We start from the raw sequence: 13,781 nt of genomic DNA, 5'->3' as shown, positions 1-13,781 counted from the left end.
TTCCATAGAATATTGAGATTGCATCTCGATGTCGTCGGTTGCGCCGCTGTCGAAAATTAGAATACCGGAGGTTGGAATCGATGCTGTTACAATTTTCTCAGCTTCTTGCGCATTGATATGTGTGTCTTTTTGCTGATGGCATGACATTAATACGTTCAGCGGTCGGGCTATACGACCCACTGTCGGGCCGGAACCTCGGGAGATACAAAATATACCGATATATGTGAGTGAGAAAAAAAAATACCGCAACTCTTCACTTAAGCTAGATGTCCCTGACGATGCGGTCCCGAACGTAAAGTATTGTCTTGAGCAAGGTGATAAACTGTCAACGAAACGGCGGCTCATGATTGTATATAGATCTTGATTGTAAATGAATATCCTGGTTATCTAGTTGTGACTATAGTTGACTTAATAAAGGTCAACATGATATATATATGGATCTAATCACTTTGGGTACACCATAGTATCTAGTATCTTTCACTAAACTTTAATAATCCAGGCTATACTAAGTATACTTTAACACATATCCAGCCACCTCTAGTCACATTGCTAGCTTTTCAGAGGCATTTGCATTATCAGTGTGGTTCATCGTGGACATTCAACAACATACTTCACATAATATGTAAATTAGTGCCCACCCTCTTGAAATAGAGAGAGGGCGGTACAAAAAGTTACCTGTGTGCGAAAGAACTTGTAAATACTGCATGCCAAACACGGTGGAAGACGAAACCCATTTTATTTTAAGTTACCCCTTCTGCGATCAAGAAAGAAAGGCCACCAAATTCCATGCAAATTTCTCCATGTTCACAGACAAAAAGAAAACTACTCTCCTCTTAACATCACAAAACCCGCACATTACAGAAAAAAGGGGGATCATTCGCTTTCCACAGTCTCGGAAAAAGAAGTTAAACCCAAATAAGATAGAATTTAGAGTTAGTATTTAGACTAGAATAGTCACATGTGATCAATTGTTTGTCCGTCCTTTCATGTTCAATGTACTTGCAATTACCCTACGGGCAAGAACTTGCAATTAACTTATTATTATATAGAAGTCCCTCTCACACAAAAGTCAAACTGACGTTTCTGCATGAACATGCTTATAATAATCCTATTTCTAACGTACACCATGTAGTTATTTTCAATAATACTTTTAAATACCAGGAAGAGCAGTGGTGGTGAAACTACAGAAATTTTTGCCCTACTTTTTGTATTTTCCTGACCTTCTACTCGCACCTACATTTTGCTCTTTTCAATGCCATTATGATATATAAAATGAGTGCTTCTGTAGGGGATCAGCGCGTCTTAGCTCCATGGAGTGTCATGAGTTACTGGATATGTCAGTCGCTCTGGCTTCTTAACTACAAGTTTGACCACATCCATAAGCTTCCCGATCATGGCTTCCCTGGAGTCACCGTATGCCCACAGCCAGCAGAAGAAAGAACCGGCACTGCCGGAGAAGCTTGTGACGTCATCGTCAGGACCGGCAGTCAGGCCGAAGAGCACATCAGGATCCGACTTCAGCCTCTCGATCTGTAGTAAAAATGAGAATAGCTGTATAAGATGCCTGCAGGTCAAAGGTCACGATTACAGTCATGCGCAAAGGGGCCATTTTCTTTAGAGCCTTGTATAGCCTTGTTAAAAGTAACTGTAGGAGGCCTCTTTGTTAGAAATGTTGGCGTTTTTGAGCTGGAATTGGCAGGTAATGGTTGTTGATATTTTATTTAGTTAGAAAAACAGGGTTTTAGCAATGTTTTGAGTGTCCGGTACACTATGAAACAGGTGCAGTTTAGATGTGTTCATTTCTTGTGTAGAGAGGTCAAAGGTCATCTGGGCATGTTATGCTACGATTTCACCAGGTTGCGCCGGTCGAAAACGGCCAAAACTCACTAGATTGACACTTAAGAGGTCAGACCACGCTGCCAATGTGAGTTTTCCATGATCTAAACTTCAGGTAGGTGATTTTTGACAGCCCTTTTCTTACATGTTTGCCATATAAATTCTAGGGGCCTGTCAAATGGTGGGATTCAGCCTGCAGGGTCATCATCCTCTTGTCACGTGACCTTTGCCCATGTGATTACCCATTCAGAGCTGAATCAAAATGGCGGATGCTGTTTCAAAGATACTCACCAAGCTTGAACTTTCTGTCGCGTGTAACAGTTTGAATGTGTATGTTGAAATGTCATCGCTGGTTTTGATAATGGCTAAAACCAACTTGGAAGGTAAACGACCATTGATTTAATTATTAATATTGTTTTTCCCGATAGCCTTTCTCTCTCTACTCTGCTGATCCTTTGCTTACCGCCCGCTTCAGGATCGTTTTAGGAGTTCAATGTCATGTAGAAAAAAATATGTATCCGTGAACATTTTCATCATGTTGATAAGTCACTGAACAAATAGACTTTGTACACAACCAAGTGTTTTTATTCTACACTGCACGAAATGGCCTCGTATCCCGGCGTATACGTACAGGGATTCCTCCGGAAATATTCCATATCCCGGTGCGGATTTAGCGTATCCGTTAATTTTATCGGATACGCTAAATCCGCACCGGGATATGGAATATTTCCGGAGGAATCCCTGTACGTATACGCCTGATACGAGGCCATTTCGTGCAGTGCTACCGATGTTTCGGTGACCGTCTGTGTCACATTCATCAGGGCAATTCTTACTGGTTCACAATGCACTACAGCACAGGTGTCGCTGCTAAAATAGATGCGTTCCCAAACGTAAACTTTTGGCATATATATATTCAGGGTCAGTCAAGGAGCGCATTTTATAGCAGCGATATTTATGCTGTGGCTGAGGAAGATCGGGGGAATAAAAAAAAGAACACTCATTTGTGTACAAAGAGTCTTTTCAAGATTGAAGATGTCTTTTTATTCGCAGAAGATGCAGTTTAAAAGGGTTAGATAGTAGATACTACTAGGGTGTTGATACAGGTCGGTCGTATCTGTTTCAGAAGGTTGATACTTGGAATAATGACTTCCTTTAGTAAGACTTTTATCTGGTTAACGTGTCGGTAACTTGGTGCAGCTGCCTTGATCAGGGCACATGAACACTACTACTCCTTGCCGCAGGTGTCGCTGCTGCAAGCTGAAAATGCGATCCCAAACGTGACTGGTTTACCAACACCCCCGTCTTTGTACATGAGGCTTTATATTCCACCTACCTGGTCGAAGTCCACCAGGTTACTAGGCCTTTCCAGGATGTCAAACCGGAGGTTGTAGGCGATGGACCACCTTCCCGTGTCGGGAGGTGTGACGTACTTAATACCGCGGCCAGCGGTCAGGTACACATAGTCCTGGTTAGCATTTTTGAAACTCTCTCTGTAGCAACCATTGACCATCGTGGATCCTCTGCCATTTACTTCACACAGCCTCAGCTGAAAGGAGCAAGAAGATGGTTTACAGACAACAGCGCGTCGTCTTTAATACACCTCTTTCCAGTTACGGCGGCCATTTTGAATTTTCCGGGGTCAGCTGGGGGTCATGCACCAAAGTGAGGCTCAGGGTATGCCGGCCTTAGGCCTTATAATATATTCTTATAAACACGTAGTAAATAGCGCCCTAGATAAGAGAATTAAGACCCAGGTAGGCACCTCAACACCAATACAGTGGCATGTGTAAAATTCGAGCTGGACGTCGCGACGTTAAGTCGTTTCACTCAGTTCGTGGGTATATTGATAGATATTCTTTCCCTTAAAGTTGCCCTTTCTTTTTCTCATTGTAAAGCATACTATGCATTGTTTCCGTTCGGTGCTCAATATTCGTGAACACGAAAAAATTATCCCATAAAAATAATCTTACACCTTCCATAATGAACCGCATTGATAACTGTTAGATCAGTAGTTGGTTAATGTTGACGTCATACCTGTCCATCCTTCATTCTAAAAACGTCGAGGTTGCAAAAGCAATTGTTGAACCCAAACTGGACCATCCTGGCCATGACGCCATCATAGACATCCCAGAGCCGCTTCTGTAAGTCTTCTGACGTAGAGGTTGGAGCGATCAGGTCCTGTCCGAATTTGGCGTCCCCGTGATCAAAACGGTGTTCGTCAGTGATCTGTGGGAGATAATTGTGCTTGATCAGAATATTTTACATCAAAATTTAAACCTGTTTAATACACATGACAAAACGTTTCCTTGTGAGAAGCTTTCAGACAGCATCCGCCATCTTTATTTAGCTCTGAATAGGTCGTCACATGACCCGCAAGTCAAACGTCTTATTGGAAATTTTTAAAATCTGGGCATTGATTGGCTCGTTCAGAATAAGGAAACCTCATTAATGTTCATAATAGAGACGCCCCGAAAGTGCCGAACTCAGCCTGGAAAACCAGAGGTGAATCCTATACGTTCTATAATTAAATGAAAGTTTATTGCCCGTACATGTACATGTAACACAGAGTGGACGGATAGCGCTCGTTCTCATTTAAATGTACACATTTTGTAATCTCCGTTACCGATTGAAATAAGACGTTCCTGGCATTAGGATATGTCACATATAAGATGTCAAACTGTAGTTTTTATGACGACTTAAAACTTTTCTAGCTTTTAAAAACGGCATTTTGGTACCTTATACGTGGCATATCTTAATGTCAGGAACGTCTTACTTCTAACGGTAACGGAGATTACAAAATGTGTACATTAAATGAGAACGAGCGATAGATAATGATGAACAATATGACTACTCTATTCTTAACTCCTGACACTAAGTTCTAGCTTATTTGGTTCGGCTTCTTTTTGCGAGACAGTGGAAGACGAATGATCCACCTTTTTCTGTAATGTGGGTTTTGTGATGTTAAGAGGACAGTAGTTTTCTTTTCGTCTGAAAACGTGGAAAAATTAGGATGAAAAATGGTGGCCTCTTTAAACAGCTCATTTCTTTCGTGGTCGTAGATTGGGCAACTTGACATAAAATGTGTTTCGTCTTCCACTCTATTATGCAGGTTTAGCTCTGCGTAGGGGAAGGCAACTCACAGCCCATCGCACAATCTCGTTGTCCACAACACATCCGTCCACTGTATAGAGGGCCTCGGCGTCCATGTACGGCTCCACGATCACAACATCTCGTAGGGCGAGCGGGTACTTCTCCACGTCCAGATATTGCTTGAAATAATCCCTAGTTGGAAAAGGTCAAGTCGTGGTTGAGTCGGTTGCATTGTGTGCACGTGTGCCAAATGGGGAGAGAAAGGTAAAAATAGCCAGAAAATACATGAGATAGAAACGTTTTTGATCCATTAGCAGAAATATGTGTATCATTTTGTCGTGCATTTTCCAAAGTTTTCAATTGTCAGCATATGAAGGAATCCGTCGTATGTCATATTGAGTACTGTCGCATATATGTTCAAAGAATTACCCAGTACAGAAAAAATAAGACAATGTTATGAATGCAAAACTTGCTTACTTGAAAAAAGGAGCACTTGGCGATGACTTGAAGCCAGGATGTTCATCCCTCATTGTCCGCAGGTTCTGCAGGGCGCGGTTCATGTCTTGGTAGTTTTTCACCTTAGCCACGCCAAACGTGCTCTGTGCTGCTGCAGGCTTCACGAACGCCGGAAAACCTGTCGAGAGGTCAGTCCATGTCTATTTGTTTGTTTATTTATTTATTTGCACAACAAGAAAGTACATGATACGATAAACAATAGAAGAGGGGTGCGGGAGAACATAGCCCATACTAGCCCATACTAGGCTCTCCTCCTCAATACTAATCAAAATCGGTTATGGTAGATAAGTAATAATAAAGTGTATGACAAGTAATACATAGAAAGTGATAATGATACAGCACATAATGATAATCAAATGATTAATGATATAAATCTGATGATATCAGGTTATTACAGGAGACAAGCTATAGGATGGCTGCTGAGATAACGTTTTAGGTTGTTTGTATATTTGTCTGAAGTGAAGTCTGCTCCATATCGTGACACATTTGTGATTTCAATTGAGTAATTAAAAACAACCACAAAGGTGCAGAGCGCAAAGTCTTACGCAATGGTCTGCTCGCGCTCTTCCGATTCCTGTTGTATAATCAGCCAAAAAGGGTTGCTAAGCTCTACTGGTGCATATAACTACAGTTCCATAAGGCTAATCTACCTAATACCTACTACTTAAGTGTTATGTATGGGATGAGAATGGGCTTTTACAATCATTGGAGGAATTTCTAACTTTTATATATTCTTTAATGTTCTTTTCTTTATATATAAGATGCATTGGTTGTAACATGTCAATATGTACTAAATTTGTTTTTACTAGTCCATTGAGACAAATCCTGGTATATAAGATCTTAGCCTTGTATATAGTGAATAACGTATCTAAGAATATTTGGGACATACAATCAAAAGTGATATTCATCTTCAATTAGCACTGGGCAAAATTGGCAAACCCTCTGGTCGATAGGATTTTTTTTTAATCTTCCTGTTTCTATCCTTAATTTTTGACAGCCAATTCTGAGATTTGCGATTGCCCCTCGTACCCCAAGTCTACAAGCCTAGAATTTTTTGCATCGTTTTTTAAAATCATTTTTAAACATCCATTTGATAGTTGATTTGTGTTCATCAGTCAATGAGATATTGTTTTCAGGATCAACGCATATTCACCTTTAATACTTCGCACAAAAATAGGTTTACCATTTTCAATGTCGATAACAACAGTCCCGCCAATAAAAAATTCCCATACTTTGAATATTTAAACGCAACTAGTAAATTCATATTTTTGTTGCGTCTAGACAACCCTTATAAGAAACATGATCTGTCCATACATCTACACATGTTCAAAGAAGCGAGAGGAAGTTGACTCTACTGGATTAGCTTAGCTTATCACTTTCGTATACCATGTATGTTTAAACTATGTACGGTATATATTTCACTGTATATGTCACTTACATGTTAGTTAGGTTTATGTTAAACGACCTGTATCTAGCCACTCGAGGCACGAATGTACAATATCATAAAGGTCTTCCTTCATTCATTCGTTTAGAATTACTTGTTTTCTTACCGACTTTTTCCAAGGCCCGCTCTGCGTCTTGCAGCATGGTTGGTGAATCCAGATCAACCACGGCGTAAGGGACTAGGTCCGCAGCAGGGTCCAGGTATTGCCGCGAGTAGGCTTTGTGGAAAGCCAGGTAGCACGACTCGACAGTGGGCCCGGGGATGTGCGGGAAGTCCCTAGCAATGGCGGCGTGCACCATGGTAGACAGGTCGCAGGTAGGGAGAATGATGTTGATGTTTTCCTCAGTGACAAGCTGAATTCATGAAAGAAGCAATTGTTACAACATTGACTTCAACCATTCTCAACAGCAGAACAGAACAAAGTCGTATTATCAACTTAAAAGAGAATGTGAAGATTTCACTCACCTTCTTTACCCGATGTACATAGTCCAAGAGTGTCTCTTTCTCCTCAATATCGCTAAAGACCAAATCCGACACCTACAAATCAGTTCGAGGTAAAATGTGTCAGTACTTTTCACAGACCTGTCTGTCTGTGGGGTTGAAGGTGCTACAGGCAGATATTAAACAGGTAAAAGCTTATTTCCAAGAGAAATTAAAGAAGCCATCTACACCAGAGCTCTGAAACCATTCCTTAACAGAGACGGGGGGTGCCATAGACTTTCTGCAACTAATGATCTGTCTGCCTAACGGGACGTCCCTAAAGCGGTGGATCGTTCATTCATTGAAAAAAGACTGGAGTTGGTCAGTAGAAAATTTGGGAAAGTTCCAAATGTTGCGTCGGAAGTTACAGTTAAACTCTTATCCAGAATATTTGAATACGTTTTGCCTCAGGAAACATGACGATTTTTCGTCCCGAGTTCTGCTAGGATATTAGGAGTCATAGACTTCACACCACACAAAAAAACACGTATTTACTTCTCTCACACACCTGTACTGAAGTACATTGACGAAGGGCTTCTTCCTTGTCTTTGTCCCTCTTAGAGAACGGGATGAGCACGGAGACATCGCTGCGAGTTGAAGACATTGTCGTTGACCTTGCTTTAAGTTTGTGAAGAAAACCCGAAGAGAAAACGTAATGATATTGACAGTTGAACTTACAATAGCTTGCTCGCCACAACCCCCCCCCCCCGCTGTATCTCCTATAATCGTATGACCGCCAAATTTTCAGAGGATGATGTATAAGTGAAGTATGTGTAATATGTGTAAAGGGTAAGTTAATAAGTAAAGCGGTCCCCGTGGCGCAAACGGTAACGCGCCTCCATCCGGATCAAATTCCGTGGAGCCCGCGTTCGATCCTAGGGGTCGCCTCGAGTTCGGACATGTTGTAAGGGATTGCATTCGTCATTTCGGATGGTGACGTAAAGCCGGCGGCGCCGTGTATGAGGGAGCTTCGGGCGTAAGCCTCACGCGTCAATCCTCTGCACGTTAAAGAACCCAACACACTTATCGAGAAGACTATGGGTGACCCGGTGTGCTTGGCCAAAAAACGCGAGCCGTAGCGAAGCCGCATTGCACTACCACTAGCTACATGAAAAAGCATCATGCTTCACCCCAGTTGAGGACTACTAAAAGGTATGCAACAGAATTCTAACAAAAAGGGTGACTATAAGAATATTAATATCTGTTTAGACTGTCGTTGTCAATAGCAACAGCAACGACGTCCAAATCATGTCATAAATAACGTCATACATTTTAAAGCTAGTCTAAAAACGCTTTAAATGTTTTTTTTGTTTGAAAAATATCATGTAGTGACGATTTTAAATGCAACCTTGACTGTTTATACCTACATTGTAAGCGAATGATATCTTAGATTTTGATATATATTGTCATCAAATTAGCATAATATCCAGATGGCATGTTTGAAACAAATTACGAAAGGTGGTGAATGAATTTGAACTTTATAGCACAACAAACTCACATCAATACAGATCTACATCATGTGTACTTTCTGACCAAAAACATTATATGTGCACCCACAACATAATACATTGTTTCACAGCCAATAATCATATTGATACAGCCCCTAACTTTTGGGAAGCGGACTACATTGCACAAATGGAGAACAATATTCAATAATAGAATATTTTACAGGGACATGGATTATGCGGCAAAACTTCAGTAGATTTAATGCTAGGTATCTATTTTGGAAAAGAAAATTTCGATGAAACTATTGAAGAAATATTCACAAGACAACAAGACAAAAGGCCGCTGTCATGAGCCTCGCAGGCTGTCATTATTGAATGAATAAATGGATGAATGAATGAATGTACGATTATACTGATAGAAGCTAAGCACAGGTTGTGGTGATAAAGTAGAGGTATAACTTTCACATTCCTGTACAATTCCTAGAATTCTGGCAAACTGCACACAATATATATATATATCATTAGGCTCGCCCCTGAGGCGTCGCCAAACACACACACACACAAACACACACACACACGCAAACAAACACACACACATATACATACACATACACACACACACACACACACACACACACGCACAAACACAGATTCTTTTTATCGACTACCTACAGTGGTAATAATAGAACGTGATATCTTTCTACGTCTAAAGACTTATTGAACAAAATGGATGGTTTTAGGGCCGGGGAATGTGGCATTAAAACTATAAAGAAGGTCTCATTCCTGTATTGCTACGAGTGGGTACCCTAAAAGAGTCCGTACCCCAAAAAATGAACGGCTGCATGAACGAGTTTATATATCGGTGGGAAAGTCAATTTTAGTCAGCCCTACTGATCTCGAACGTCAAACTGATGAAAACTTGTTTGTATTTGAATAAATTAGCAGGTAAAGTTCGGCAGCCGCGCGCGAGGTCGGACGTCCACAGCCCGACATTGTCGGTGATGCGGTCGTGCGCTATCAGCTGAAAAATGCGGGTGTAGCTAAGTGCAGTTTGTAATTGCCATAAAAAGGAATTGCATGCCTACTGGTCGTTGGTAATTTTTCACATGATGTAGGGTAAATGTGCTCAACATAGAATGAATGACCTTGGTGCATTGATTTTTCTATAGCTTCATTACGAACGCGCCCATGTAAAACACGTTTTATAACATGTAAGCCTATGGGGCGAAAAAAACCCTCATGAATGAGACCAGAGAAGTGAACGTCTCTGGAGGGGGCAACTATTGATATACAAAGGACGCTGTTATTAGTCTGTTATTATTGAATAAAAATGGGCAATGGCCAATGAGCAAGATATACAAAAGTCAACGTATCTCGAGGGGGAAATTAGGCCATGTTGATTTTTTTATATGGATGACATCCTCCCGGAACCCCAAAACTGATGCGAGCGTGCGAATGAGAAAAACGTATAGCAACAAAAGTTACCTTCATTACTTCATTCACTACGTGGTCAAGAAGGTTGAACAAATGACTCAACACACAAAATATGATATATCGAAATATAGGCTCTCTGATTTTGGTATTTTACGACATAAGTATCGTTTTGGAATAACTTTGTACAACTTACGGCATATATTTGACCATTCTGCGGCTTTTTTGTATTATTTACAGTATGGTGGAAAACTTTTTATTTATTTCTGGAATCGGACGAAAATTGATGCGCGCGCGGATGTCATCCATATAATGAAATCAACATGGCCTTATTGGCAAACAAAAGACGCCCATAATGAGGATGTCTGGGAGAGCTGTATGTAAGGGTCACGTGATACCCGATCCCTGCAAGGAGCCAATCATGGAGTCCCGGGGCTTATGGTGTTCGGTTTGAACGGTCCATTAGATGTTGACTCTACTGTAATAGCTTAGCTTATTACTTTCGTCTACCATGTATGTTTAAACTATGTACTGTATATAGTTCACTGTATATGTCACTTACATGTTAGTTAGGTTTATGTCAGATGACCTGTATCTAGTCCCTCGGGGCACGAATGTACAATAAAGGTCTCCATCCATCCATTCATTCATTCATTATCGTTCCTCCCTTCAAAAACAAAAGGATGACAGCAAATGAATTACGAACAGACAATTGGCGCTGTCATCATGCGAGAAATATCTTTAGGGCCCAATTACTGCTATGATGGTCACCAGAGGGGGTGTACATACAGGTACGCAAACATGTAACAGGTGTGAAAGGACTGCACAGTTTTCCCTCCGTGTAGTACTGCAATTCACTAAATATATTCTTCGTTTTCACGGAACGTTCGAAAACCGCTACGTCACGCGCGGGCGCCATGTTGGATGATAACCTGGCAGAATATAGAACAACGGCACTATCAAAGTTACCTGCGGGTCCGAGTGTGCTGTTTTTGTCTCCATGCTGTGGATCGTTGAGTAGTCTAGCCAACGCTAGATATAAGGACAAAGCTGCATCAATAGGTTTTGATCAGTTTGTTTGAAAAGAAAATAGGCATTTTAGAAGGTTTTCTATATACTCAGCTCTCCGCTCTCCAAAAAACAAGGCGAGTGTTTGCGAGAATCATCTTACCCCGCATAGGAGCTGCTAGACCGGATTCTAAGAAAACTAGGAAAAGGAAAGGAAACTAAGAGCGCCGTAAGAGCGCGTAAGCATCCGTTGTACGGCATTGGCTGCTGCATGGCCATGCAGGCATGATCATGCTTGCACACACCACAATACACCACAATGCAAGCATGGCCATGCAAGCATTGCCAAGCAAGCATGCAAGCATGGCCCTAAGAGCGCCCAAACTAAGAGCGCCGTAAGAGCGCGCAATCATCCGTTGTACGGCATTGGCTGCTGCATGTCTATGCAGGCATGACTATGCAAGCATGGTCATGCTTGCATACGCCACAATACACCACAATGCAATCATGGCCATGCAAGCATGGCCATGCAAGCATGGCCCCAAGAGCGCCCAAACTAAGAGCGCAATCATCCGTTGTACGGCATTGGCTGCTGCATGGCCATGCAAGCATGACCATGCAAGCATGTTCATGCTTGTATACACAATGCAATCATGGCCATGCAAGCATGACCATGCAAACATGGCAATGTTCAAGATCCATGCATTGTCATGCTTGCATACACCACAATACACCACAATGCAAGCATTTTTTTTAATAAAACTGCTTCTTTCCACGGAGGGGACCACAGTCGCAACACAGAGATCGAACAGCTTATCATCCAACATGGCCGACTTCACGTTCGAACGCGATTGTGACGTCACGTGAAAATGAAGAATAGAATACAAGTATTCCGTATCACCCGAGGTACCAGCCCGACCTCGGGTAGGATCGCCCGACGGCCGTAGGTGATCCGACCCGCGGGAGGGCTGGGACCGAGGGTGATGCGGAATACACCGTGTTGTATTTTATTTATGTCATACCCACCCGGAAAAAAACACACATTTCAATGAGAAATGCGCCAGAAGTTGAGGAAGTTTTGTGTCCTCGAACAAAAAAAGTAACAACATTGATTCCAACCTCCGAATACGGTATTCGAATTTTCGACGGCGACGCAACCGTCCAAGCTCCCATCGACACCAGTACAACGATCGCCCGAAGCACACCTTACTTTTCATGAATCGGTCGGAACACTGACGACGGTCATCCGATTATTGTACAAAGCCCGTGCGAGGCTCACACGAGGCCGAAGAGTTTGGGCGACCTCCGACCGACCAAAAATCAGGTCTAAAATCCTCGGATGCCCGCCCGAATATTGGCCGAGCGCTGGGTGTTGCTCGGGCGAGCTACGGGCAAACTGTTGACGAGCTGTGCTAGTTCAAAAATCGTCGCCAAGGCCTCGCTGAATGCCCCGCGAACGTCGGCCGAGCTCCGAAAATTTGCCCGAAGCCCGTAGAATCGACAAGACGTCCGTCGTACTTCGCCCGAAAATCGCCATTTGGAGCTCGCCGACAAGTCGGCCGAGCTAAATTCTTCATTTGTGACGGGGGCTTGACGGAAGAAACCCCGTCGCAGGTACGGCGTGAGTTTAATGTGACAGTAGTTTTACATGTAACTTAACAGCCATTTGTGTCCTTTCCCTTCATATACAATCCAGATAAAGTAAGATCTGAAAATCTAATGTAGCTTAACTTTTAGGTTCAGTGTAAACTTACCTGATATACGTGGCGATCTGGTAACTGGCACGAGCGTCTTCTTCTCGGGACTGGAGGTGAAAGAATGCAGATATGGTAGTAAAAAAACTGGTTTTTGCCAGTTTTCGCCAGAGTAGTTGTCTACCTGTTGTCTACCTGTTGTCTACCTGTTGTCTACCTGTTGTCTACCTGTTGTCTACCTGTTGTATTCTTGATCTGGTTGATAGCGTTTAAAAGTGACCTTTTTTGAAAAGTGCCACGAAAGGGACGTATGGAATTGCTACATAGAGGTCTTGAACTCGCAGTTAAGAACTAGGTGTGATTTTACATATCAAGTAAGGAAACGTGTTGGATTCGTTTCTTCACAAAGACACAACATAAAGGTTTCCCACTTTGTTGAGTAATATTTTGGAACGTCGGGGAATTCCACTAAAAGCTCACTTGAAAGTTGCATTAAGGCTATGGAATCGAACACTTTCGGGTGATCGCCGTTTCAACTGAACTCCACTTTTTCGGCAATGTTTCCGAAGGCGCTCGGCTAGAAAATCCGGTATGTTCGGGCCACGGAGATATCCGAGCACCGCAACCGAACCACAGATTTTTTGCGACGTTATTTTTTTGTGTTTGTTCGGCAAAACTTTCCACAGATACACATAAGACAAATATTTATCAATAAGGTATAGGGTTTAGATTTTTGTGCCTTTTCTATAAAGCTTTTGCAAGGTATTGTTTAATGACCCTTTTGGCGATATAACTCTTGATGCCATATGGACATATAATGAAATCAACATGGCCTAA

The 13,781-nt window shown here is 42.1% G+C and overlaps 1 protein-coding gene across 5 annotated transcripts; it reads right to left on the bottom strand.

Annotated features, from left to right (window-relative positions):
• Window positions 1–712: 712 nt before the first annotated feature.
• Window positions 713–13,118, bottom strand: LOC136435699 (uncharacterized). Of its 5 annotated transcripts, none has more exons than XM_066429349.1 (10): window positions 13,005–13,105; window positions 8,345–8,364; window positions 7,862–7,976; window positions 7,352–7,423; window positions 6,993–7,239; window positions 5,404–5,560; window positions 4,977–5,118; window positions 3,871–4,062; window positions 3,170–3,382; window positions 713–1,530 (listed from the first exon to the last, which is right to left on the bottom strand). In XM_066429349.1, exons 3-10 carry the CDS (start codon window positions 7,949–7,951, stop codon window positions 1,303–1,305), a joined length of 1,341 nt encoding a protein of 446 aa, XP_066285446.1. In that variant the 5' UTR covers window positions 7,952–7,976; window positions 8,345–8,364; window positions 13,005–13,105; the 3' UTR covers window positions 713–1,302. The 5 variants fall into 5 exon arrangements, with proteins under 5 accessions (XP_066285446.1, XP_066285444.1, XP_066285448.1 ...); XM_066429347.1 differs by having other exon boundaries at window positions 7,875–7,976; XM_066429351.1 differs by lacking the exon at window positions 8,345–8,364 and having other exon boundaries at window positions 7,862–7,984; window positions 13,005–13,118.
• Between the last annotated feature and the right edge of the window lie 663 nt (window positions 13,119–13,781).

This window comes from Branchiostoma lanceolatum, chromosome 5, assembly GCF_035083965.1.
Source record: "Branchiostoma lanceolatum isolate klBraLanc5 chromosome 5, klBraLanc5.hap2, whole genome shotgun sequence".
NCBI lineage: Eukaryota > Metazoa > Chordata > Leptocardii > Amphioxiformes > Branchiostomatidae > Branchiostoma > Branchiostoma lanceolatum.
This window is presented reverse-complemented; position numbering and strand designations above follow the sequence as displayed.